Genomic DNA, 27,722 nt, shown 5'->3' with positions numbered 1-27,722 from the left:
ACTTGCTAGGCTACAAGTCATACAGGACATTAGTTGTGTAGTCTTTGCCTAGAAGAGACACTGCCCTTTTGCTCAATTAGCAAGCCGATGTTTCCATTATCAAGTTGAAAAGTCATTAGGCCTGAGGCTCCTTGATCTACATAAGAGAGTTAAAAAAAACATCCAGTCCCCCAGAAAGGTCTTTCTGAACATCTCAGTTTTGCATGTCCAGCAAAAGAGAGAAGAAAGCTGAAGCAGCCAATAGGAGACGGTCACTTATAGACCTTAAGGCGACCTAGGGATGCTTTCTGCCAAACCTTGACCTTGACATCACAGGCTCATTTTCTGATGTGGAGAGTAATTCTACTCATCACAGGAACAGCTTCATGTGCTGAAGGACAGTTGTGTTACCCCATCAGATGACTGAGATGACTTGGGCAAGAATGCCATTCACTGCTTCTTCTGTACAGAGGGGAGAAGAAACATCTTCTCAGACATTTCCCTTTAAAAAAAAAAAGTGGGGGGAGAAATAGCAGCCAAGCCAGGGCTTGGCAATTAGTGTTGGAGTAAGTGATCGCCTTGTGATTGCTCAGCTGGGGCCCGAAGACTTGTAAATGCATTTAGAAGACAGAAATAGAAGATGTTGTGAGAGAGGAGCGAAACCTGGACCATTTGCCAGGAGAAAATGTCCCAGAGCTGCCGGGAAATTCACTCAGTAGGGATTTGGGGTGTGTCTTCATAAATGGCTGGAGTTCACTCATAAAACCCACGGGTGTGCCAGACTGTATGCCTCGCCCTGTGTATCTGTCACCCTCAGCCTCCTCTGGAGCGCCCACCGTGTCTAACAGAGCCCTCTGGGTGGGTGCTGATGCTTCAGCTCATCTTGAGAAAGTCTGGTGACATTGGGCTGCACTTCACATAACAGTAGTCAGCTGGAACTGTCATGTGCTTCCACAGCCCCAACTGTCCCCACCTGATCAACCATGAACATGTGGTTTCACGACCTCTGAATGCTGTGAAAAGGGAGAGCTCTCAGATGTCAAAAGCTCTTTCCCTTGGGAAGTTTTACAATGAAACTCAAATCCCCAATAAAATAAACACCTGGAACATCTGGTCCAAGGCCCTTCTCTGGTTGCAGCGCTCTACCAATAGCTGTGAAGAACACACACATCAGGAGAATTGTGCCATGGGATGTAAACCATAGCAAGGTAGCAAGAGCTGGGCTAGACAGTTAAAAGGGAGGTCTCAGTCCCCCATTGTTAATACAAATGGCCCCAAACAATGGCCAGGGAGCTTGCTATTTCCTGAAGGAAGAAAGAAAATTCCACACAAAACAGAAGTGACTGAAAGAAAGAAATAACTATTCACCCTGTGCTTGGGAAAACACACAAACCTGAGAGTATAGCTGGGACCTCTGTAAAAAGAAACCACTCCCCAACCATAATTGTTCAGAATCTCTTCTGACCCCTACATCCCCTCCCTGCCACTTCTTCACAGCATCCTTAGAAGCTCTGCTTCTTTATAAGAGATCTTTTTCCAGCAAGTTGCCTTCCATTATCAAGTGCCAACTACAGTGGCCAAAGAAAGACCAGTCAACCTGCCAGTAGGTCCTTTGCTTCCATTCCACAGTGGATCCCAACACCATCTAGTTCATGCATATTCCCTGTTCTTTGGGGTATACACACTGAAGATCCACAAGGCTATTCTTCTTGAGCGAGAGAGCTGACCCAGACAACTGGTATACCTCTGCCGAGATGTCAGTTGTCTTGTCCTTGATCACTTACTGGAGGTTTTCTTTCATGTTCCCTTGATGCACAAGAAATAAGTGCCCTCCCTCCAAATCTCATAGTCTGCCTACCCAGACCTAGACTTGGAGAAGAAGCATACATGTGTATGATTCCACTCTTCTGAAGTCTAGCCTGAGTCACTGCCTAAAGAATCTATTCCACTAGTCAGTCATGGCAAAGAGGCGATACAGGGTGAGGGTGGCACAAACAGGTACAAATATCCATCATCATGTGTCCACTGTCCCATCCCAAACCAAGACCTGTGATCTTATGTAGATGCTTCCATTTCTCGAAGCTCTTCTGTATTGAATCTAGACTCTTCTCATACTTGGTCTGGTTTTGCTTTCCTTCTTCCTGTAATCCCCAACATCTGCACATACACATCCCTACTACCTATGCCCACTCTCAGAAGAGTCAACTCCATATTAAGTCCCTGTCATTTACATTCCCATAAAACTGAAAGTTTCATTATAAAACAGGTACAAACTCGCAAGCCAGGAGACTCTCCCACTCAGCCCTGGATTACTTCTACTTAAAACCTTTGAGATTACTGAGTCCCAAGTGCTTATGCTAAGGAGGTAAAACTGAAGACCTAAGAAAGGTAAAGGATTTGTCCGAGGTCAACAAATATTAAAGCCAGCTTCACAGTCCAAGATGCATCTCCATGCATGCACCCCCACCTCCCAAAATCCAGTTCTACTCACATATAACGCAAGTGGGGGTTCTTGGCAAAGGCTCTGGGCTGAATATTCCGGAGTCCAGAGTTCTTGATGGTCCTAAGCGGAGAGAAAAGAAGGTCAATAGAATTCCAGAGCCGGAAGGAAGGCTGTAGACTCCCCTGTGAGTGGACTGTGGCTCTCTTCATCGCGAGTCACCCTAGATGGCCAACAGCAGCTCAGTGAGAGACACAAGCCCAATTCCTTTGAAGAACTGGGTGAAGGTTGGAACATGAGCAATCACTGATGGCAGCTAGTCACTACCTATCCTGAGCAGCAGTTGAGAATCAGGGCTCCTGATGCTCCAAAGACAAGGAGATTTCAGTCTCATGTGCCTTCTCCTCCTCACACCCGTTCCTCCCTGCCTAAAGCCCTGACGTTCACTGCAGTTGTGAACAATACTAGAACACTGGGAATGGGGTATGGGGCTGTGCCAAGCACAGGACTGGAGAAAGAACGTAATCCCAGCAGGCATGGGGACAAGGCTGCCTTGAAATGCTAAACTCAGATAACCCCCAGGCCTATTCAGACTAAGGTGGCCCCTGACAATCCCTAAATGGGTGATGCCAACCATCCCCAGAAAAGATTCCTGAGAGGGGGGAGCACCAAGACAGAGACTTCTCATTCCTGCTACTGCACCCCCAAAGATGACGGTCAGCATCCCAGTTGTTGCTCCGCAAGCCACCCCAGGGTACTCACAGCTTCTGGAGTCCCGTATAGAGCTCCATGTCCACAGCGTTGAGCGTGTGCAGGCCTCGCCAGTTCTCTATGTGTCTGCAGGGAGAGAGGAGAGGTCAGGACACTGCAGCCAGGGGCAGGATGCCAAACTTTATAGTCACATCTGAGCTTGAAGCCTGGAGCATGAGCCATGACTTCTGACAAATCACCAATTAACTCTGAGTTCAGCTTCTCCCTCTGGATGGACAGAAGCAAAGGACTCACTGCTCCTCAGTGTGTAGCCTGAGGATGGAGCACTCAGCATCCACTCCCAGCTCCGGAACACTTCCAACCCATCCCCCCAAATTTCGATTCTATTTACTTCCTCCTTGTTCCTCTTCAGGATTTTCTACGGTCAGGCTCTTTGTAGACTCTTTTTATTTTATTTATTTATTTATTTTTTATTTTCTTCATGCCTGCACAGCAAGACAATATAAATGACGTGGTTTAGGAAGGGAGGGGTGGCTCGTCTGAGAGCATGGCTTCTGAACAGACAAGATGAGGAGAAAGACATGCATGGCATGTGTGCCCACAAGGGCACAGAAGACCACGCCATCTACACGACCACAGTTCACTCCATTGGGAGCTCAAGGAAACCAATGGATTGGGATGACAGAAAAGTGACTCCAGAGATGGGGCCCCTAATGACTCAGGGGTGCCACAGAGTAGCGTGGGAAGAGTGCAACATGGAAACCCTGGGAAGCCAGGCTCAGTTTCACCTCTGAGACTCTGTTGCAGATGAGGCAAACGCTTTAACCAATGTGAATCTCTTGTTTCTTTGTGAAGGTGTGAAGGAGACGGACCCTACCACAGCGACTCTTTCTAGCGCTTTCCCTCAAGAGATCTTGATTTTAAAGAGGGCTGTGTCCAGCAAGACTACTTTTTTTTTTTTTTTTTTTTGGTTTTTCGAGACAGGGTTTCTCTGTAGCTTTGGTGCCTGTCCCAGAACTAGCTCTTGTAGACCAGGCTGGTCTCGAACTCCCAGAGATCCGCCTGCCTCTGCCTCCTGAGTGCTGGGATTAAAGGCGTGCGCCACCACCGCCTGGCTAAGACTACATTTATTAAGTAATAACTAATTCGTATTCTAAGATCAATCAAAGACAAAAATTGCTGTGAATTGAGGCTCTTTATCAACAGACACAAGCCAGTGTTAACTGACCCAGTACATCAACTCCAGCTCAAAGTTAGGAAACCCAAGGCTATTGCTATGATGTAAGACTTGTCATGAGTATTGGTCTATTTTTTGTTAGTTCCTCAACACTGACAAAGGACTGATATTTCTTCGCTGCTGCTTTTGGAGTTTTCAAGTCAAAAACCATTGCACTACTAACTACCTAGACCTTTCTGTTACTCTGATATTGTATGAAAGATGACCTTCCATGGAGTGCCGGAAGATCCTAAGAAATGATCCACCCCAGCCCTCCTGGAACCTGCCTCTCTTCTCAGTATCCAGAAGTTGCAATAGACAAAAGGTCTAAGTACCATTGCAGTAAAGAATACAGTTACCTAAGGCACACTCTTGCCAGAAATGTGACCACCACTTTTTCCCCAGACAGTTCCTCCATTGCCCAACCACACCAGTGGTTCCGCCATCTGCCACCCGGTCCAACTGGAGCCAAGAAGGCAACAGGGCTGTGCTTGCCAGGACTTCTGGCAGCATTTCAGAACCACACAGTGACGAGGTATGCCAAGAGCCCATTTTGAAACACATTCTCCCAGAGCTCCTATGGAGCAGCCAGAGACACTGGTATTTGTTGGGGACACTGACCAGGTGGCCAGGTTGGCATTGCCCTCTAACTCGGACGCCTTCTCTCAGGAAGCCTCATGGTTTCAAGGCAGTTTTCATGCCCCAGTCTCACCAAGGTAGGAACACTGACAACATTTCAGATGCAAAGGGAAGCCAAGAGGAATAGGACCACCTGTGCCACTAAGCCCCTCCAGTGTACATTCCCGGGCCATGAGCCATGTCAAATACCAAGTAGATCACAGTGTTTATCCAGCATGTTCTCTGTCCATGGGAGCTCAGCTTCCTCCATGGATTTGTTTCCAACAAGTAGCTATCAATCAAATTGTTTAAATAAATGAAATCACTTTCTTGGCCCCTATTAGCATTCCATAAGTGTGCTTTGATGATTGTAGAGATGACTGTCGCATTCTGGGACTTCATTCATTTCAATCTTTATGATTTATGCTTACAAATGGATCCTTCCTAGACTCGCCATGCACTAAGAAGCGGCAAAGGAGTGGAGCTTTGATATGGAGTCCTCCAGCAAATTAAATAACAGCCCCAGCATCCTCTTTGGTGTCTGAGTGCTCCTCAGACAGGGAACAGCAGTGTGGCAGCCACATTGCAGAGGGGTGAGGGGTCGGGGCTCTGGAACAGTCATTGGTAAACTATGGGTTGGGGCCAAATTCGGCCCACTGTTTTCTTACATATAGCTTCAAGAAGATACATTTTCATATTTTGAATTTTTTTTAATAAAATCAAAGAAAAAAACTATTTTGTGAAATATAAGAATTAGATAAAATCTACATTTCTGTGCTCATCTCTGCTCACTGCCATCTATAGTTACTTCCATGTTATAAAGTTGAACCATCACTGCAGAGACCATATGGCCTGCAAGGCCTGGCTCTTTATAGATAAAAAGGTTGCCAACCCCCGCCTAGAGCAAGGCTGCCAGGATGCTAATCCTAGCCCCAGGAGCACTCCACCAAAGACACTCTGTACATGCCACTTCACCTGTCTCTGCCTCCCTTTTCTCAGCTGTCAAATGGGGGTGATGAAATGTCTGCCTCCTAACGATGACCTGAAAATTGAAGGTGTGTGTTAAAAAGCTCTTAAGGGACTGGAGTACAGCTCCGTACTCACCTAGATTACCTGAGCCCCTGACTTCAGTCCCAGCACCACACAACACTAAAAATAACAACCCCACCCAAAACTCCTTGTAGGACTAGATACAGAGGAGGCCTTGGAAGACACTACGGGGGTTTTATGAGAAGTCTTTCCTTGATTTTTGAGTGCAGATGGTGTCATGCTTCTGCTAGAAGTTATCATTTCTTGACCATAATTCATTAAAAAAAAGAATAGGTCCATCATTGATTTTAATGCCCTATTATGGCAGAAGGGTAGAAGGACAGGAAACCTATCATTCATGACTTCTAAGAAAACTTCAGGAAAGCACTCGTGAGTCACCAGGAAAAGGACATTTGCCACTGGGTCTAACAACTTGAATATAATACTTAGAGATATACAAGATGAAAATGGGGCACTAGCTCTGGTTGGTTGTCTTCACAGGCACACACACACACACAAAACACTATCAACAACAGCAGCAGCAACAAATATACATATATATACATACACACATATATATGTGTAGATAGATAGATAGATAGATAGATAGATAGATAGATAGATAGATAGATCTTTAAAAGAGAAAACACCATGGTGGGTAATAACAGGACAGAGGAGAAGCATGCCAGCTGAGGTACAGCCTTGCCATTTGCAAATGACATTGGCCATGGCCTGTCAAGTCTTCCATGACTCACTGCTTGGTACCAAACAAGGGAGGTCACTTATGGTAACTCTGCTGGCTGCTATTAGAAGGCCACAAGTTACAGTGGGAAAAGGCTGGATCTACAAAGTATAATAAATGAATAGGATGAGGTAAGAGAGTAGAATTGGCATGGTTTCATTAACGCCAAATAGGGAAGGCAAAACCTGGTGCCAGTACGTAGGGTTCTTCACGTCTGGCACTTTTTCTGGGTACTCCAGTTCGATAAGGATGCATCTTTGAAGGAAGGTCAGGGCTTAAATAAAGGATTCGTGACAAGAACTAGACTGGCTCTACCCACAGATGTCTCACAAAGCCTGCTGTGGGGTGTGGAGGGAAGCAACACTCAGAGAGATGGTGGGAAGATGGTAACATGCATTACAAGTAGGTCCCCTCCAGTGACCCACAGCCATTCATCCACCCAGCATCACCTGTGCCAATCAAGGACAAAGAGGAGAGGGTAGACAGAGACCAAAATGCTGAACTTGGGTTCTCTCCCTTACCTTATATCAATTGTTTCCACATTATAATGCTAACAGCAAAATTCTCAAGAGGAGGTAATTTTGTCTCCCAGAGGAAAGTTTTCCCTGTCTACACACAGTTTTGATCCTCACAACTGGGGAAAGAATAATGCTAACATCTGGTGGGTAGGGACAGAGACACACAGGACAGACTGGAGCAAAGAGTCTGCCCCAGAGGTCCCCAGCTCTGACTTGAAGACCTTTGCCTTACCACATAAAGTACCTGTCAAAGTTATCATTAAAGCTAGAGTCCAATAGCTTAAAATATCACTTTTGAAAATGACTGCTTTGCATCAAACACTAGGAGTCTGTGCCCCCTCCCCCTCCCAAAAAAAAAAAAAACCAGCCCTGCTCCTGCTCCAGTGAGTCTAGAAGAAAAATTCAAAAGTCACGGCTCTCAGGACTCTGTCAAGCCAGGAGTGAGAAAAGTTATAGATGATATCCGCCTGCCGTGAGCCTTTTCCCACACTCCTCTCAATGTCCTGCCCCCACACTCTCACATGGACTCTTCTCGAAACTGCAAAGTCCACTCTGCCTGGACCTTGTACATACCCCTTTCCCAGAGAGTTTGACAAAGGGGGATGATCCATGACAACAGAGACTTCTGGGGCCATGCCAGGCTTCTAGGTGCAGCTCAGAAATTCCAGGGGAGTCAAGATGGACCTCACGGAACAGGGCTTAGGTGGGGTATAGTCAAGGGATGACTAGGCAGTCTCCCCCACAGCATGAGAAACACAGCCCCTCTTCAGAATGCACAATAGCATCTCTGAGTCCTAGAGACCCAGGACCAGGGTTCCTGACTCAGATCCCATTTGGGAATATGACAAAGCACAAATTAAGTATTAATTGAGGATACAAAGCCCTTTTGTGCTAGAATAAACTAGATGATACTTTGTCCCACAGCTTTCTCTTCCTCTTTCTATTTCACTTGAGCCAATATGGAAATGACCTGGCAACATCCAAGAATCTGAAAATCAGTTGGTACAGACTGTGTGCTCCATATTTTAATTAAAAACATGTCATGTGTCCTTTATGACCCCAGTATTTGATATTTATATTCCTCTATCCAGAAAATTCTAGAACACAGAGACATCTGCTGCCATATAACTTGAGAAAACTAAGGTGTAAGAAGCCCATAAGAGGGTCAGGGTACCGTGCCCCAGCCAAAACTTCCTGGTCACTTGGGTACTTGGCAAGACAGAAAGTTGGTGGATAGAACTTGATATCGCCATTTCTGCAGACACAGTATGTCCGGCACTGCCTCTTCTCCAACCTTTTCCCTCTCCTCCCTTCCAGTCACATTGCTGTTCTTTTCAGCTTTTCTCCATAACCAAATTTGCCAGACAACTAAATTTAAAAAAAAACTTTTGCATTTTCAGGTCCCTTGCTACATCTCTTTTCTTCTCCTTACATTGCAGTCCATGTCACCCTGACTCCTCAAACCCAGCACACAGAGCTCAAGTCATGCTCTCCTGATAACCCTACAGCACAGCAACAATGTCTGCTGGACTCAGACACCCTGGCACCTTCAGAGGCTTCTCCGGGGGCACAGAACTCACTCCCCTGCCTCCGTCGGCCCCTCCCCGATGTGGTTTCTGATTTGAAGGGCATGTCCATTTCATTGCTTTTCTAGTTCGTTCTTTGCAATCACAATGGGGTCGGGGACAGAGCTGGAGCAGCCTCCTTCCTTGCGGTGTGCTGTGGCCAGCCTCCTCTTCTGCCTCTTAGAGCACACACACAGTAAATACATGCACACGCACACACACAGTAAATACTTGTTCTTTGCTTCATCCCTCTTTCTAGATGATCGAAGTTACCACATAAATGGCATTTCTTGGGTGAAGTCATAATCCATGTTTACCTGGTAACACCTATGTATTCACATCATCATGTCCACTGTATCTACTCTTGACTTCACCTCCTGGCAACAGGTAGTAGAAATGGTTTCTTGGAGAGATGTGTGTGTGCATGTGTGTGTAGTCCCACTTCTCTAACACAGAACTAAACAACTTCAAAAACAAAGGTTATATATATGGGTATCTCCTCTCTCCAGTATCCCCAGATAAGCCTGGGGCTCCCATCAACTGCCTGAGTCTTGTTCTAAGAGGAAGGCGTGACCTGAAATGTAAGTTGGCTGCTGGGGAAACAAACCTGCAAGTCCACTTCCTAATGAGCCAGCATTAGAATCCACGTGTGTGTGCGTGTGTGCGTGTGTGTGTGTGTGGACACAGTCTACACATACACAATTTGCCATGCACTTATTTGACTTCGGAGTCTTATAGAGGAATGAGGAAATTGATTTGTTACCTAGGCATATTATGCATAGTGATCCGGACAGCAGCATTAGCTTTCAATGATCTGATATGTTTAGTATTATAAACAAATCTTCGAGAACAACAGCTCCATGGAGTTCTGGCCCCAAGAGGGGCTGGGGAGGAGCTGCCTGGGATCATGCTAGCCAAGTTACCAACTCTCCTTCCCTTAACAGCTGCTATTGGAGAATTAGCTGCCTGGAGAACCAGAACTGAGAGCCAGAGGCATGGGGGGCACAGGTAGAAAGGGGATAGTGGTTTGAGATGGCAACTCCAGCATGCCAAGACATTAGGACAGCAGCCTACAAGTATATGTATGCCAGCCCCACATCTGGGACCCGCGTTCACACACCGAAAAGAGCATTCGGATTTTACAGAGAACAGATGGGAGAGACGGCATCTGTGCAAGCTTCCTGTTCAGTTCCAAAGCCCGTGCCAGGAATAAAGAATGTATGTGTGCACACCTGTGTTCTTCGGGTGCTGAGATGGCACGTCCTAACAAGAAAAGATCAAGGGTGCAATCTCTCTGCCACCCCCACTAAGAAAGATCTAACTCCACAGAGTGAGATTTTACCTGTAAGTCAACCTGTTCCCTTTGGAGTCCAGAGTCTTCTGTCCTAAGCCCTGATCAGACTGGCCTCCCTACCCCAGCCTATATGCCTCTCTATTCCCATTGCTGTCATTTGGGCCGTGATAGGATATTGAACCCAGCTTGCCCACTATCAGCAATGCCAAATAAGCACCAGCTTCCTCCTGTTTTCATTCTTTTCTTTCATCGGCCTATATGCCAGAGGAATCAAAGTCTCCATGGCTTCCTCTTACAATCACACCCATCCCAAGCATCGTGCCATGGCAAGCAAGGCCCTGCATAATGGCCTGCCAACAAGGCCCTTCCTCTAGACACACACCCCTTGTTAGGTTGGCTCCAGCCACGATGGCCTGGCTTCCGTCCCTATGAACCAGGTGTATTCCCAACTGGACCTTCTACAAAGAACACTTCCCTGCCTCCGTTAACCCTTTGGGCCCAGGCCCAATGAAGTCTCCCATGCTCAGAGAAGCCTGTCTGCCCTCTGTGTCTCTGGACTCACACACCCCAGCCCCGCCCCCATCTCTCCTCCAGTTCTCTATCACAAATTCTGTCTATGTTCTTTGTGGCCTTAATAGACACATACTATGGTCTTATTTGATTATTTCATTACATTTTTGTCATAATGGCATCTAAATTAGGACCACAATGCATGGAAACACCAATTGGATCTGTCTTGTTTACCGCTTACGTCCAGAATCTCAAAAAGGGGCAGCAGGCTCAGGGTAAGCACATAACTGGGCAGCCTCCGGGAGGGCACCCTACCTCCATACGAGATGGTCTCCATGCTGGTTACCTGAATGGTCCTGATTCCTGACCCCTTGAATAGCCTAGAGCTCGGGTCTGATCCCACAGCACCCTGATGATCCCCAAGAAGGATGTGTCTTAAAGTAGAGGCCGAATGTCTTAGATACGGCAGGAATGTGGGTAATCAATATGGAACTAGAAGCCAAAAGATATCCCTGAAGTCTCAAAAAGACCCTTATACACAGCTCCCTCTCTCAGGGCCATGTCTGATGCCCATGGTCAATGTTGAGAATTTAATGGACTTCCTTACAAGAATCAAAGAAGACATGGCCTTTGGCACCTGCGTCTATGTAGTCTGTTGTCCCTTCTATATGACTATGGCTGCTACCAGATCATAAGTTTTCCAAGAACAGTGGCCAGGAACTCACATTTCCAGTGCTGTGCCAAGTGCTCAAAGAGAGAAATCTGAGAGAGTGAGTGAGAAACAATAAATCTCACAGAGACCCACCAGAACTTAAGTGTTTAGCTGTCTAGATCCCCCCAGATCATCTCCCTTGCCATCTATCTCCTACCTCTCCAGAACAACTCCTCTTCCTCAGTATACTTTTTCCTTCAGTATAAAACATTATATATCACAACCCATCTAAAAATAAAATCTTAATCCCTTATCTTGCTCCGGCTACCAATCCATGCCCACAGCCCTCACTGTGGCAACAATTTTCAAGAGTTTGAATCCATACTCACAGACCCTGCTTCCTCACTTCCCTTCGATGTTTCAACTTGATCTGTCCCTGTCTGCTCTATAGGAAGCACATTGGAAAAGCTGCCAGTATTTCCATGGGGATGACTCCAACAGACTCTCACCACTGTGCAGCTACCCAGTCTCTTCTTAGCATTTCACCTAGTTGACCACCCTCTTTTCCTTGAAACAAACTCTTTTTCCAACCTTGGCTGCACAATCTCCTGGTTGTTGTCTAGTCTTGGATATTCCTTCTTAGCCTCCTTTGTCGAGCCTATATACTTTGTCTGATCCCTAAATGCCAGTGTCTGCTGGGTTTCATCCTGAATTTCCCCTTTCACTTATTCCCTTCAGGGCCACGATGATCTCAGCCAGGTGTTTGGCTGTAAGCCCCATCTATATGATGTCACGGCCTCAATGGTTGCCTCCAGCCAGACTTCCTTCCTAATTTAGGTTTTCAAGTTGTAACCTATCCTATCCAGTAACAGCCCTTGCTTTCTGCTCCTGAACTTTACCTTGCTAAGTTGCATCAGCACCACTCAGTGTGCAAACACAACTCCACCACCTCTCCCCTCGGTATCTAAACGGCCAGCAAGTCAGCGTCAAGAGCATACACCACTAACTCTGACAAAGGCCATTCCCTCCGAAACATGGCCACTGCTTCCACTCAGGCTGAGTAAATCTGTCTTCCACACAGAAGCCTGCATGAGCATTTTGAAACTCATGATAGATGTGAACATAAACAAACGAGTACACAAACCTCCAGCGATTTTATTCTCTGCACTTGGCAGTTGCGATAAAATTCAGACTTCATGGAGGCCAACAATGTGCTATGTGGTGTGGCTCATACCACTTCCACCCCAGCTCAAACAAGGCTTCCTTTCAGTTTACTTGTGATGTCTGCCTTTTTCCAAGACCACAAGCTCCCTCCCTCCAGCAGGGCCTTTGCATCTCCTGCTTCTTTTAGCTAAGATGCCACTAAAGCGTCGTCTAAACTGTCACTGCCACTGTGGCCTTTCCTAACTAGCCTAGCCACAATCACTTTCTATAACCCTCCACTAGATAAACAGTCATCAAGCCAGGGTAGTTGTGTCCCCCTGAGGACATATGGCAATGCCTAGCGACATTTTTGCCTTTCCTGAGGAGGTGGAACTAGAATCTGGTGGGTAGAGGCCTACAGTGTACAGAACAGACCCCCACAGCAAGGAGTTTTCCAACCCAAAATGCCAAGAGCACCAAGGCTTGACAATGTTGCTCTAGATATTCCCTTTGTCCCAATAGCCATAATCCCTTACTTGTGTGATTTCCTGTGTATAGGTGGTGGAGAGCAAGCTCCGGGAGAGCAGTTGAATTGTATGAGAGAATGTAAGGGTAGATTAAACAAGATATCACCATAACTATCAGTCTTGTTCATTATCGAACCTACAACAGGCCAGATCCTGGCAGGTATCAAAGTAATAAATGATTGCTACTCCTCAAAACATGACCTTGCATCAAATCATAAAAAGGCTATGGCTACCAAAGGTCTTCATGGGGACCAGCATCGTTTCCAGCCATCTGAAGAGACTTAGACATAGAGATAACCATGTCTGTGCTTGGGGATGAGAGCCTGGAATTCATGTGGCCCTGAGAAACGGACTCCTGCACGCAGATGAGAGTTAACTATGTCGTTAAACTCCAAACCCTGCTAGACACCTTAGCTCTGAAACAGGACAGAAAAGGAATGGAAGGAGCCCGTGGCAGAGCACAGACATTGACTCTGACCCTGGGGGAGAACCTGGACATGAAGATGAGTCTCAATCTGGCCCAAGCAGCTAGCTGAGAAGAGATGTGACCATCTGAGCTCTGAGCCTAAGATCTGCTGGCCTCGGGGGTTGAGAGCACTGGCTTTCGGGTGCTCCGTTTCCTTAGAAAAACATGAAATGGCCAGGCCACCCTTTACTGAATTATAAAGCACTTATCACTTCTTTAATAACTACCCGCATGGAAGACTTAATTCACTCAATATGGAAGTTATAAAGGCGAATTGGTAAGTGAGCATTAAGCTCAAGTACGCTGCATAAAGACTTACGAGGGCGATATTTCCCCCCATTAAAAGGGTAGATTTTCTCACTGCGACTGTGTCTCCGAGCTAATGTGGAGAAGTCGCTCTAGAGCTCAGGGCATTTTCATTGTTAGAGGGCAATTCCAGGTCACCGAGAGGAAGGGGGGCCCTTGACTTTGCAAGAATAATTATCCCAGAGCCTGAAAGTGTCAGAGTGATTAGTCAAGGTAACCATCAGAAAGACACGATGCCATTCACGGTTCTTGGCTCCCTGCTCTGTACACGTGAGGCAGAAATGGAAACAGGCCAAAGAGGAGAAAAGTCATAGCGTGGAATGAAGAGTGGGATGGACTAGGGTAAAAGAGGGGTACGCAGGGCCTGCAAGAGTCACTAATTTCCATTCATAATCCAAAGGGAAGAAAGCAACACTAGCTTGTATAGTCTGTCAGAGAAGTTCTGGGGTTTCTGCAGGTTCCAAAGGGCTCCAGGTAGGGAGCTGATAAGATGGACCTCATTCCTCGACGAGTGAAGGAAAGACTCTTTGACCTTTATCCTCCCCAGCTCCAGCATCGTAAGCGCCTTTCTTTCCTCCAGCAATAAACCATCTGCTCTTTTCCCCAGATGCTCACTCTTTTGGAAACGGATTCTCTATTCACATGACTTCAATTACTATCTAATTAAAGACCAATTCCACGTCGGAATCTACCCCTTCCCTGCCTAACCTGTCTTCTGTCCTGTAGTTTTTGCTATCACAGAAGATTCCGCTTGACCCTGGAAAGCAAAGATGAACAAAACAGCTTGTTCTTCACCTTCTGAACTCTCCAAATACTTCTACTGAGTCCTCTGGCTTACACAGCACAGTGGGAACCGTGAGAGGACTTCACATATGCCTAAGACCCGTGAGTTAACAAGACTGCTGTGTTCAGGAACCAGTGAACCTATGGTGGGAGTTACGATCAGTTAGTGATGTCCGCCACGGTCACAGGAGATGGAGGGACAATGAGAGTTACCATCTATAAAGCATCTCTAACCAAGAGGCTCTCTGACATCTTTTCTCTCAGACTCAAATCCTGTCAGAATCTCTCCTTTCTTGAACTTCTGATTTACCTTGGCTTTGTGTCCAAGAGACTCTTCTGCTCACAAGCAGAGAGTGATATTTTAGCAGACCCTTCAATATTCAGTCTTCATGTTCTCATCTGTCCTAGGCTCCACTTTCTCAAGATGGCATTACACACGCTCCTGGCAGGCTCAAGGCCTCCCTGATGGCGAACAAACAGCTCTCGCTAAACCAGAATTTCTATTAATAAGCTTCAAGCATGTTGGAAAATCTGTAATGGAAAAGGAGGAGGTAGATAAAGACCTATAGAGCCTTGGAGGGTAGCGACAACTTTTCCAGCTCCCTGGGTCCCACCTCCCTACTGAGGAGATTCCTAAAGTACAGCAGAGTGAAGCTGAGAGAAAGTGGCAGGGCGGGGGTGATGAATGGGACCTGTGTGGTGGCATCTGTGACTGTTATTCCACTCCTTCCCGCATCTTCTCATTCTTTCACCACAGAAGAATCAAGCCACTCAGGAGGCATGCTCATGTCAACAGAGACACCAGCCTACGCGAAGCCTACTCCTCCCTCGACTTCTGAGGAAGTTTGGTAGAGTGAAAATTTAATGAGCTTCAGAGACCAGCAGTAGACTTGATTCCCCAGCTTGCCACTGATTAGCCAGGTTCTCTCCTGCAGCCTTGGTTTCCCCTTCAGTGTAATAGAAACAGTGGTGACAGCCCATGCAGACATTATAAAGCTGGATTTAAGTGACCCTGGCAAGAGCCTCGGCATGTCTCCTTAAACATGCTACAGCACAAAGAGCATTTGCATTCTCTTCCAAAAAGAAAACTGGTTCATGGGATTATGTAAGAATTGAAGTCAGCCACTGGGGCCACCATAGCAGGCAGAATGGCTGTATTTGTTATTTTTGGTCACTGCACCAACACCAACAGAAGCAAGTGAAATAGGAAGGGCTTATTATGGACCACAGTTTCAGAGGGTTCAGTCCATGGAGCCTGGGTCTGTACACTTGTGCAAAACATCACTGCTGCGGTAGCTTGTGGCAGGAAGGTTTCTTCATGGTAAGCAAGAAACAGGGAAAGGGATGCAGGTACTCTCCTGACCTCACTCTTTCCCCCCTTTCATTCCATCTAGGCACACACCGTCTACACTCAGAGCAGGTCTCCCTTCTCAGTTAACCTTCTCTGGAAAGAAGTGTGTCTCCCCCTGTCCTAGTTGATTCTAAATTCATTTAAGTTGACGGTAAAGATTAACCATTATGGTGACTCTGTGTGTATCTGCAGGGCTGAGGTTGTAATGTGAATGCCACGGCACCTCCTTGTCCACTTCTACCAACTTTCATTCCTTCCCTATTGCAACCCAGCCTCCATTTTACACATTAGCCAAACAAGCACCTGCTTCCCAGATTTGCCTTGTGTATGATCCCTCTGGGCTATGTTCCTCATCCTGCCAGCCCTCGCGTTCTCAGGGAATCTCTGCACAGCCAAACATCCTCTGGACTTTTGCTATGTGCATCTTCCCCTCTCCACTAAGCTTTTTATCAAACCACCCATCACCACCCAGACGCAGTCACTCAGTGATCCCAGCCTCACCCTCCAATTACTGGGGAATTATTTCTGTGAGGCTGCCGATGTACAGATGTGATCCTGTCACCTGTGAGGCTCAGCATTATTTGCCTGGCTTCCCTTGTGAGAGCAAAAACTCCCTGACAACAAAGACGGATGCATTCTATTTATTTTGTGTGCCCTCTTGTCTCTGCACTTCTGTGCTCAGCTCGGCTCAGCTAGTGTTCAGACCACACAGGGAGCCCCAGCCTGGAAATGAGAGGAAGTGAGCTCCATCCTGAGGCAGAGAAGAGCTGTCCAAGGTCTGGGAATGGGCTGAAGTTCAATGTGAGGGGACAGAAAAAGACGAAACAAAGGACAGCAGAAAACGAGCTAACTGGCATGCACACTCCTTGGGTCCTTGCCCTTCAAAACGCATCCCAGATGTCCCTACCTTATAACCTTTCTTGGGACCCCTTTTCCAGATCACAAAACCCTCTGTTATAGAGACAGTGCTGATATTTAAGATAGGTATTATCTGGAAAAGGCAGTACTGGAGAGAGATGAATAAGCACAAACTCTAGTGACATATAGGTATAAAGATGACATAATGAAGCCTTTATGTCATACTTTGTATATATGCTACTTTAAAAGAGAGAGAAAAAATATTAGGACTGGCAAGATGGCTCGGCAGGTAAAGGTGTTTGCCTTCTAGGTCTGATGACCTGAGTTCAATCCCCAGAACCCATTTGACAAAAGGAAAGAACAGACTCATTCAAGCTGTCCTCTGACCTCAACACGTGTGTCATGGCACACACAATAGAAGATAGATAGATAGATAGATAGATAGATAGATAGATAGATAGATGATAGAGATGATTGAGAGAGAGAGTGATGGAGGTGGTTCTTGTATTTTATCTGTTGCTTTCATTGGTTAACTAATAAAGAAAACTGCCTTAGCCCATTTGATAGGCCAAACCTTAGGTGGGTGGAGTAAACAGAAGAGAATGTTGGGAGAAAGAAGCTGAGTCAGGAGTCGCCATGATTCTCCCACTCCAGACAGACGCAGGTTAAGATCTTTCCTGGTAAGCCAGCTCGTGGTACTACACAGAATATTAGAAATGGGTTAGATCAATATGTAAGAGCTAGCCAATAAGAGGCTGGAACTAATGGACCAGGCAGTGATTAAAAGAATACAGTTTCCGTGTAATTATTTCGGGTAAAGCTAGCCGGGTGGCGGTGGGAAGCAGCCCCGCCGCTCATATTACAACAAGAGAGAGAGAGAGAGAGAGAGAGAGAGAGAGAGAGAGAGAGAGAGAGATGATAGATAGATAGATAGATAGATAGATAGATAGATAGATAGACAGACAGATGATAGGTAGGTAGGTAGATAGATAGATAGATAGATAGATAGATAGATAGATAGATGATAGGTAGATAGATAGATAGATAGATAGATAGATAGATAGATAGAGATACATAGATAGATACATAGATACATAGACCGATCAATTGATAACTAAATAAATTAATTAAATTTCTAGATGCTTGAAAGTTATTTTATGAGCTAGAGATTTGGCTCTGTGTGTAAAATGTTTACCACACAAGCATGAAAATCTGAGCTCAGATCCACAGAACCCACGTAAATGCCAGGCAACTCTATTACCCCAAGACTTTAGGAAGAGGCAAGGCAGAGACAGACTCATTCATGGAGCTCATTAGCCAACTGGTCTAGATGAATTGATGAGATCTAGGTTCAATAAGAGTTTTTGCTTCAAAGAATGAGGTAGAGCAGGCTAAAGGACGAATCTCAAGGTTGACCTCTGGCCTCCACATATTCATACAGACATATGTAAACACACCCACATACACACATATATACCTCCCACATGAACACATATACCACACACAAAGTGTCCGTCTGTGTCTGTTTCTGTGTCTTTGTGAAACAGAAACAGACACAGAAAGACAGACATACATATACACGCACACGCTTTAAGAAATGGGTGCTCTCTGGCAGAGCACCAACACAGAGTAAAACAGACTGCCTAACATGTTGAATCAGAGCCCCCAAGGTTTCCTCCTAAGGTTTGTTCCTAAATCAAGGAACAGGATGAGGGGGAGGTGGGGAGGCAGCAAGGAGGAGTCAATGGCCAAAGTTTGGCGTACAGTCAGCTGCAGGGGTTTATCCACTACTGTGAACGCAGTTTGCCGGGTAAACAACATGGCGTGCCACCAAATGCCAACTCCACACAGATCACCAAGTGTCTCGTGGGACACTCACGATGCCCTCTTGTGCTTGTCCCTGTTAGGGCCATCTTCCCTGTACAACTTCAGATCCTTAGAGCAGGGGCTCTGTCTTTTATCTCAGTATCTCCAATGTCAAGCAGGGCTCCTGACTCAATGTCCTTGCTTAAATGTGACAGGATGCTAGGCTGTCCCTCCTTCCCTGAGCGCTAGCTTCACCCTTGGATCCTTAAAGGAATCATTCAAATTGGCAAAGGTGGGGGGGGGGCCAGAGGCACCCCTTGGAAATCCACAGTAGTTCAGGAAAAGTGAACCTGGTAAGGATGATAAACAGCTGTAGTCAGAAGCTTGCTGAAGCAGCTCAAGCCCTGGAGGCTGAGCTGGCCCTCTGCAGCCACAGAATAGAAACTTCAAGGTCAAGGCGGTGGCACTTCCTGCAACTCCAACATCTGGGAAACTGGGGAAAGTCAGCCTTGGCTTCTACCCTTGAAGGTACCCCTCACCTCAAGATCTACAACAGAGAGGTTCATGAGAGAAATCCAGGGGAGAGGCAAAGCAGATAAGCACAACTGACTTCTAAAATGAACTCCAGTTCCCTCAGAAGTGGTGAGTCCCCCTCTGAGTACAAGAAAAGAAAAACCTATAATTGGGGTGGGGGAGAGTCTCAAACCAGACCATTCCTGAGAAGTTCAGGCCTCACCACAAACAGCTCTCCTGCCCTACTACATGTCCGAAGGAAGCAACACAGAGAGGCTGGCTGGCTAAGAGCGGGTAGAAGCACTTCCCATGAGCCTCTGCCCACAGCCAGCAGGTCTGGCCATGACGTCCTTCCGGGCCAGGTTCCTTCCCTTAGTTTCCTCCTGCCTAGCCCCAGTTAGCGTCTTAGGGCATCTTTCCTCTGTGGTTTCACCTCCAAAGCCTGGGAAGAGCTGGTTGAGCCAGGCTGGCTTCAGCGGTACTGAGAACTCTCCTTGCCCCTCAGAAAACACCAACGGTGTGCCAACTGTACTTCATTGGTCACTTGAAAGCACACCTGTGTGTCACCTGTCTGGTACCCTGGAGGGATTTCTCTTGCTTTTACCCAAAGCCAGAGCACTTTGCCCATGCTCACTTTTAACACCTCACTGGTATGACAGGGGAACTAACTGCCACTGCTGTGAGAAGCTAAGATGTCCAGACCAAATCCTAGCTTCTCAGCAGGGGCCTTTGCAGCCCAGTTAGCACATAGTATCCTCTTCCTATTAAATAGATATAAGTCCAGTATATATGTCTTCACCTCCAACTTGCTAATGGCTAACAGACCTGCCGTTGGAATCACACATTATTCATTTTGAGTTTAACAGCATCAGAGCCCATATGCTGGCTCCTGCAGTCAGTCAGAGCAGCTCTGATCCAACCCACACTTTGATAACCTGACTGACTATGGCCTATCACCTTGGCATGAAAATGTGGCTGCCCCAAGCACATGTCCAATGACAGAGGCCAGCTGTGCCTGTCTCTCTCCTCTTCCTTACCAGCAGGAGATACAGAGTGCCTAGTAGTTCTACTTGTAGGTGTGGGGACACCTACCATCCAAGGGTCCCCAGAGCCTAGTTTCTGGGCTGTGAGGTACATGAGGGCACAGCAGGGCTAGGTAGTCACCATACTATATGTAACTCATTATTAAGGAGCGCACTAGCACGGGACTTGTTGGATTCTCTGAAGGTAAAAACAAAAACAGTAATAATAACTTTCCCCCTTGTGGAGACCGCAGTAGCAACCTGCTGGCTCTTAGGCACCTTTAGATGTCATGGCCAAATAAATGGACCTTAAAGAGCACCATCCTCATCTATCCCCTATAGACTCAAGCGTGGCTTTCACCATCCTGCTCAGCCCATAAGATGGTGGATCTGATCCTCACTGCACTCGATCTTGTGAGATATTAGCCATGACCCCTGGGGATATCTTGGAGGTCCCAACACTTCAAGACACCAGGCCAAGGGCACCACCATGTCAAGTTTTACCTTAATGGAAACAGCGCATATGCTATCTGTGCCCAGTCCTTTGGCTCTGTTTCCAGTGGATTTCATTTTTAGGCTCCTGGGATAACCCTGGCATACAGAACACAAAGCTTCGTGGCACGGATGGACATGCGCATTAAATCACTCTCTACTCTGCCCCCTTCCTTTGTAAGAGGTTGCACACTTCCAGGAGGATTCGTCAAGTGGGCAAAGCAATGCCTGCGTTTACACGGTGGGAAGAGTCAGGATTGCACAGACCACACTGCCAAGCACTCCTTAATGGGTTTCCCAGCTGCCCCCAAGCAGCCAGTCCCTTCCTCCCAGCCTCGGGTACTTGCCACCTGGGTGCCTGTCACCTCAACAACGAGGCAGGACAGACATTCTTCCCCACCAGTCTGCAACCTGGAAGCCTTGCTCAGTGTCTTCTGACCTCACCTGCCATTGGCATCTCTCTTCACTGAGTCTCTCTGCCATTCCCAGCAGTCATTTCTCTCCAACTTTTGGCAAAATGGCTCCTCTCCCAGCTGGGGAACTTGAAGAGCCTGAAATTGTAGTTGGCAGCCTCAAGAGTGCCCGTTATCTAAAGTAGGATCCTCCAAAGACCTAAACAGTGAGTCAGTATTTCCCGATACCCAACCTGTGCTCAGCATTCTCCCCTGGACAGTTCTGTATGGGAGTGATGAGGCATTCCTGTTCATCTTCAGAGTTCACCCACTGAGGTGTCGCAGGATATTTAACAGCACTGTGACACTCCTAGACTGTGTTAATAGTTAACCTAGAAACCAGGGTCAGAGCCAGCAACTAGATGACTGAAATTCGTCATAGAAAAACTAGGAATACGGATAGGGAAGATGGACAGGAAGGAGAAGGGAGGGACTTGGAATTGGCACACTCTCTTCCATCTGGGATGTGTGGAGAGAAGAGGCACTGGCTAGGTCTCTGGTAAGAAAGAGAAAGCCAGATTCTCTGCTTCTTTGATCTGTAAGGTTTTCACCCCAATATCTGACTCTCAAGGTTTTATTGGTAATAGAACAACTTTAGCGAACACAATAGTGAGGCCTGTTGCTGCCTAGGGACCCTTCCAAGGCCACCTCACACCCTCTGGTTCAGCCAACTTCCTCACAGCAGCCTGTGCGACTGCGTGCAGGGTTATCCTGGAGAAGAGGGTACTGAGGGGCGCCCCCATCCTCAGGTCTCCAAGTAGCTGAGCATCATCACCCAGGTGTCTGGTGTTGACCTAAAAGTAAAGTCCAGAACCACCACAGTCCCACCCCACCAAGGCAAAGAGGAAGTCTAACACTGACTAGGTAATAAGCTTGCAAGTGGCTATCAGGAATGTCTGGGCAGCTAGGAGCTTTATAAACAGCACCATGAGGACTTCCTAGCATAGACGCTATGTGGACCTCACTGCTGCCCCTCAGAGCCTCCTATTTTATGATTCTGGATGACTTACAATATCCAGGATCTGCATCTCTTGACCTGAAAGGCCCCTATGGGGATCACAGGACAAACATCCCAGAGCCTTTTTGATAGTGTCACTTGGTGGGACACCCCTGAAGTCATGGCTACTCACCTCTCCATAGAGCTTCTTCCTGGAGAAACCCGAGCTGGCTCACCATAGCTGCCATTGGAGTGCACACCCCTATGACTTCCTCTCTATGCTGGCTAAGCAGGGTCTTCCAGACTGGTCACAGTGACATGGTGCTGAGCTATCAATTATGAATTATAAGAAGATGCCTGACACTCCCAGTGCTTAATGGGGAACATAGATATGCAAAAATTTGGTGACTCTGACACGTTTGCATGGGTTAGGGGGTGGATGCAGGTATGTGAATATGCATTGCGTGTGTATGGAGGTCAGAGGTCAACCTTAGCTGTTTCTCTCAATCAAGCTCTACCTTGTTCAGTGAGGTATGGGCCCCCATGTTTATCCAGAATGTTCCATTTTACTAAAGCTGGCTGTCCAGCAAACTATAGAGATCCTCCTGTCTGCTGCTACCTCGCACTGGGATTACTAGTGCAAGCAACTGCACTTGACTTATTGAAAGGTGGGTTTGGGGACTCAAACTTACGTCCTCCTGCTTGCATGGCCAGCACTTTATCTACTAAGTCATCTTCTCAGACCCCAGTTCACATTTTCTGTCACTGGTTGAAATCACAGCAAAACTGTGAGCCTTATCAGAGTCCTCTCAGGAAAACAGAGAGCTCGCTGCCGGCATGCTAGAGTTGCTGAAAAGCCAGGTGTAAGCAGAGATAGCAACTACGAGGAGCCCACCCGCTAAAACGACAAAAGGTGGACCACCTGTCAGGAACCAGAAACAACAGAGGCTGCCAGGCACAAGCTGAAACTAAGGCGTGCAGAAATTCCTCAGAAACAAAATACCACAGCGAGGCCACTAGGCTTCTTCCGTCCTCCTTCCCATAATTCTCCATCAGCGCTTTGCACCGGACAGACCCTCCCGCGGGCATGGAAGCCTGGGAAGTGTAGTTTCTACATGTCAGTCTTTGAGTAGCGGTACTGGACCTGAGGGATCACAGACAAGTTACACGTTCACTGGGGGCTTCTGGGAGAAGCTGCTGGACACGCCTTTCATCTCTTTCCCTGACCTAAAACCATCTTAGCCTAGAACAGAGCTCACCACTTCAGACGCTATCCACTCAGAACCTGAGAAGGCTTCCAAACAGGTACTTTTCTCAGCAAATACCCTTTCAACCTTCCTGTGGTGCCCCTGTGCACAGGGAGGTACCAATATTCAGGGCGCACTGCTTCATGAAAAAAATGGGGAGAGGAATTAGAGGGAGCCCATGCTGAGGAACATGGCCCTCTGGGCTAGAAAGGCCCGGGGCGAGGCAGACCACTTAACTGCACCAGCAGCCCTAGACCACGGAACTGCACCAGCAGCCTTAGGAGCGCCAGGAGGGAAGAGAGTCAAAAGAAGTTGGTTCCAAAGCAGAATCCTGAGGATGAGAGAAACTGGGGTAAAATGAAACCCCAAACCATCCCAGCCTCAAGTTTTTTTTTTTTTGGGGGGGGGGGGAGAAGAAAAGAAAGAAACCAACATGAAAAGACCGCAATACTGTATTCTGATCTCAAGCAGTTCCTTTCTTGATTTTTACTGTATGCCCAGGATCTGAGCAGACTAGCCAGAGGGAGTTCATTGGGGCAGTGCCCCGGGAGACCCCCTGCCAGCTCCTCCTGGAAAAAGCTAAGTCACTTAGGAATTCTTGGAAGTTCACATGTGTGGGAGCCACAGGCAAAGCTGAAGCCTGCTCTCCCACAGCCGGCGTCACCGAGCTCTTCTAACACAGCCGTTTTTTAGTCACACAAGGCCCACGATGGGGGCACCTGAGACAGGAGTCCAGCACAGCCACTACCACACTGTGGCCTCTGATGACACTGGAGCTGTGGCCATCTTCAACAGAGGGTAGCTGGGAGACAGACACTTAGCAATGAGAGAAGGGCGTTGCCCCTTCTGCCCGAGATAGCCAGGGCCCCAACACAGATTTTTCAGGGGGTTGTTATGGATGTTCTACAGTTGTTTATATTACATTCACTTGCAAAAAGTATTTTTGAAATTTAAAAATTATTTTACGTGCATGAACATTTTGCCTGCATTATGTCTGTGCACCACATGCATGCCTGGTGCCTGTACATACCTGGTGCATGTTAAGCCCAAAAGAGGGCGTTGGGTTGCCTGGAACCAGAGTTATAGGCAGTGTGGGAACTGGAAATCAAACGCAGGTCCTTGGATGAGCACTCGGTGCTCTTACCCAATGAGCCACATCTCATCTCCAGCCTCATTGGTTTTGTTTTTTTTAAAAAAAAAAAAAAAAAAAATTGGCATGGTATTTTTCCTTTTTGATTTCAGCAACATTCATGCAATGTAAAATGAGCCTTTATGGTGTTTAAAATTTTAGTGGCATGTAAATACATTCACGATGCCATTCAAACACATCTGTTTAGTTTCAAGTAAGTTTTAAGTCAACTAACTGTTCAGTCTCTCCTCTCCTCTGCCCTAGAACTAAGAGAAATACCTCCCCTGGGTATTTCACACGCGTGGAATCTGCCTATCTGGTATGCCACTGAATGGGACATTTTTGTGGTTCATCCACCTTGTAGCATGAATCGGACTTTTTCCCCTTGTACAGCTGAATAATATTCCATCATAAAATATACACCATACTTATCTATTCATTAGATGATGAGTGTTTTGACTGTGATTTAAAATCATGTTGCTATAAACATTCCGCTTGACCTGTGGTTTAAATACGTATTTTTAATTATTCAGTATACATACATAGAGCTCTGCTTATACTTAAAGGTTGAGAGAACATATAACACATACATAAAACAGCAAAAATCGGGGAGGGGGCGGTTGAAGCGAAGTAGATCGTTAAAATGGAACAAAAGAGTTCACATTCACCGCAGTACATAATGCACCACCAAGCACCAAGAATACACTCGTATGTCTCCTGGCAGCTAAAGTGAAAAGAGAAACAAATTGAGTTACACGAAGTCACTGGTAGAAATAAACATGTTTTTTTGTCATTAAATCCAGAAGGGCATCTAAATAACATGGATCCTTATAAGAAGATTGTGTGTGACATTGTGGAAAATGTTATTTTTTTTTTTATATATTCCTGGGAGAAAAAGAAATGTGCTCCAAATGAGTGGTTTCGGTCTTTTTTTCTTAATCAACTCTATATGGATCATGAACACACTTAAACTATAATTCAATAAAGTCAATTTTGTAGAGTAAAGCTAAGAAAATACAGCCCGGATGCATTGCTTTCTAAATACCCAAAATAACACATGAATCAAAAGTAACGAATTCCCAAGAAACAGCCATGGAGGACCCACCAAAGGTCTCAGAAGGTCCTATCTTCCCAAGTCCCTGAATGCTGGGACCCCTGCCCCTTTGACAGGTGCAAACATATCACACACTGATTGAGAACCTTCGCTTTAGACATGACACAGGTTAAAAGGTCACCCTCTTATTGTTGCAGGTGGTGGTGCAGCAGCCACCTCCCTACGGATGAGGCCTGTTGTCACCGGCGCTGCCACACTAACACCTATGCCTGGTTGCCTCCAACCTGCCTTCTCTCAGCGTATCCCACCTCCCGTGCTGCAGCCACTTTCACGGAAGTTATTTCAGTTGCTGCACCAGACCCTGGCTGCCTGTCCTGCTGTACCCCATCCCCACAGCTGTCTTTGACTAAGCAGGACACCAAGGAACCTCTGGAGGCTTCCACTGCAAGCCAATCTGAGGGGGAAAAAAAATGGATGCCCTGCAGGGGGTGAGACGCAACCCTAACCTCACTCTGTGCTAAATCAGAGACCCCTTGAGCATCCCATCATGACACACGCACCCACCAGCAAGCAAGGCAGGGCGAGGGCAGACCCTATCCAAGGCACCTGACATAAGTTTGGGTCATAGTAAAAATATTTCTGTTTCCAACACAGATCCATACAGCTGTCTTTCCAATCTGGACCCTTTCTAATCCCAGGATACGTAAAGAACGGGGAGACATTATTACTGGTCAGTTACCTGAAGTCTTATCGGACTACACAGCATGTCCACACAGGACCTGATGCTGGCATCGTCATTCCTATTTTACTGTGAGGAAATGGGGACCCCTCAGGTCTGAATTGCTCAGAACCCTACAGTTCTTTCCTGGCCAGAAATAAACTGCCTCAGCTAGGGGTGTCGCTTAGGTGGCAGAATGCTTGCCTACCATGCATGAAGTGCTGGGTTTGAAGCCCAGAATGACGTCAACCAGATGTGGCAGCTCACACTGTAATACCAGCACTCAGGGGTGAAGGCATAGGTCAAGAAATGCAAAGGCTTGAAGGTAGTCTGGGCTACACTGGTGTGGGGTGGCGGGGTTGGGCGGAGAAAGCAGGCCTGTTTTTAAAAATATCCAACTTCCCTCACCTCTTATCCTTGTAATCTGAAGTGAATGAAAAGAGATACAGGGACAAATGCAAGAAAATGAGGATGAGCAGCCTATACCAAACAGTCCATTGCCGTCTCTCGGGACAGTAGGCTGCAAAGCCCAGATACAGAACTTGGCATCTTAGCATCACTGGTATGAGGAGAGCTCTGAGTTCAGAGGCAGGTGTGTAAACAGACTGGCAATAATAATTCCAAAGGCAGAGCTCTTACTGTGTTTCAGACACTATAAATGCTATGATTCACTGAATAACTCCGACCATCTTCTGTCTTACTGACAGAGAAGAAAACTGGAAATGGAGGAATGTGTGCATCCCCTAAGGTCACTCAACTTCATAGGGATTGAAGTGAGGCTGTGCGGTCAAACATCCATGCCCGTAGAACCCTACATGGGCTCCTGAGGTTGCCATGCGTTGTGCCACAAGTTGGTCATCAGAATGTATCTCTGGAATTGAAGTGTGACCAGGGTCTTGTTCCCTCAGTTCCTGAGCAGCATCCCTTGCCTCGACCATCTCCCCATGGCTTCTGTCCATCCTTCCTGTACCGCAGCTTGTAGCTCTTCACTGTGCTCTGCTTGAGTATCCTATGTCATGCCTCAGTCTTCAGGTGGCCTCATGAGGACTCCAGTCATAGGGTTGACACTTGCCCCAGTACTATACGACCTCACCTTAACTACCTATAGCTGCAAAGATACTATTTGTCAAGAAATCTGTTGACTGAGGTTTCTGTCCCACCAGGTCCCACATCTGTTTAGTCTCAAAGAAACACACAGAGGTCTCCATTAATCATAAACTGATTGGTCCATTAGCTCAGGCGTCTTATTAACTAATTCTTATAACTTACATTATCCTCTAATTCTTGACTGAGTTAGCCACGGTGACTTGGTACCTTTTTCGGCGCGGCAGTAACAACTTGTTTCCTCTGAGGCTGGGTCACAACTCCAGACTGAGACTTCCTTCTTCCCTGAATTCTCGTTGCCCCACCTCTACTTCCTGCACCCCACTTATAATTCCTGCTTGGCTCCTGACCAATTAGCGTTAATTTAAAATATAACTGACAGGGTACAAACCATTGTCCCACAGCAGAAATCCACATGAACACGCACTGTGGGAGGACACTACTTGATCACTGCCATCATTGGGCCATACTGCCTCTTCCAGGGGACACGGCTGCTAGGAGGAACATTTTGTTCCAGGAAAAGAGAGAGAAGTCAGCCAA

General features: G+C 46.8%; 1 protein-coding gene across 7 annotated transcripts in view; it reads right to left on the bottom strand.

Annotated features, from left to right (window-relative positions):
• The window catches only part of Ntrk3 (neurotrophic receptor tyrosine kinase 3), a 354,575-nt gene that overhangs the window by 295,111 nt on the left and 31,742 nt on the right, over positions 1-27,722 (bottom strand). For all 7 annotated transcript variants that reach the window (XM_057756147.1, XM_057756143.1, XM_057756144.1 and 4 more), the window contains 2 exons: positions 3,182-3,256; positions 2,471-2,542 (listed from right to left, as the gene is read on the bottom strand). In XM_057756147.1, coding sequence (XP_057612130.1) covers positions 2,471-2,542; positions 3,182-3,256 — 147 coding nt within the window. The remainder of the gene's footprint in view (positions 1-2,470; positions 2,543-3,181; positions 3,257-27,722) is intronic.

This window comes from Chionomys nivalis, chromosome 23 (genome assembly GCF_950005125.1).
Source record: "Chionomys nivalis chromosome 23, mChiNiv1.1, whole genome shotgun sequence".
Taxonomy (NCBI): Eukaryota; Metazoa; Chordata; class Mammalia; order Rodentia; family Cricetidae; genus Chionomys; species Chionomys nivalis.
The sequence above is the reverse complement of the archived record's forward strand: the minus strand, read 5'-3'. Positions and strand labels throughout refer to the sequence as shown.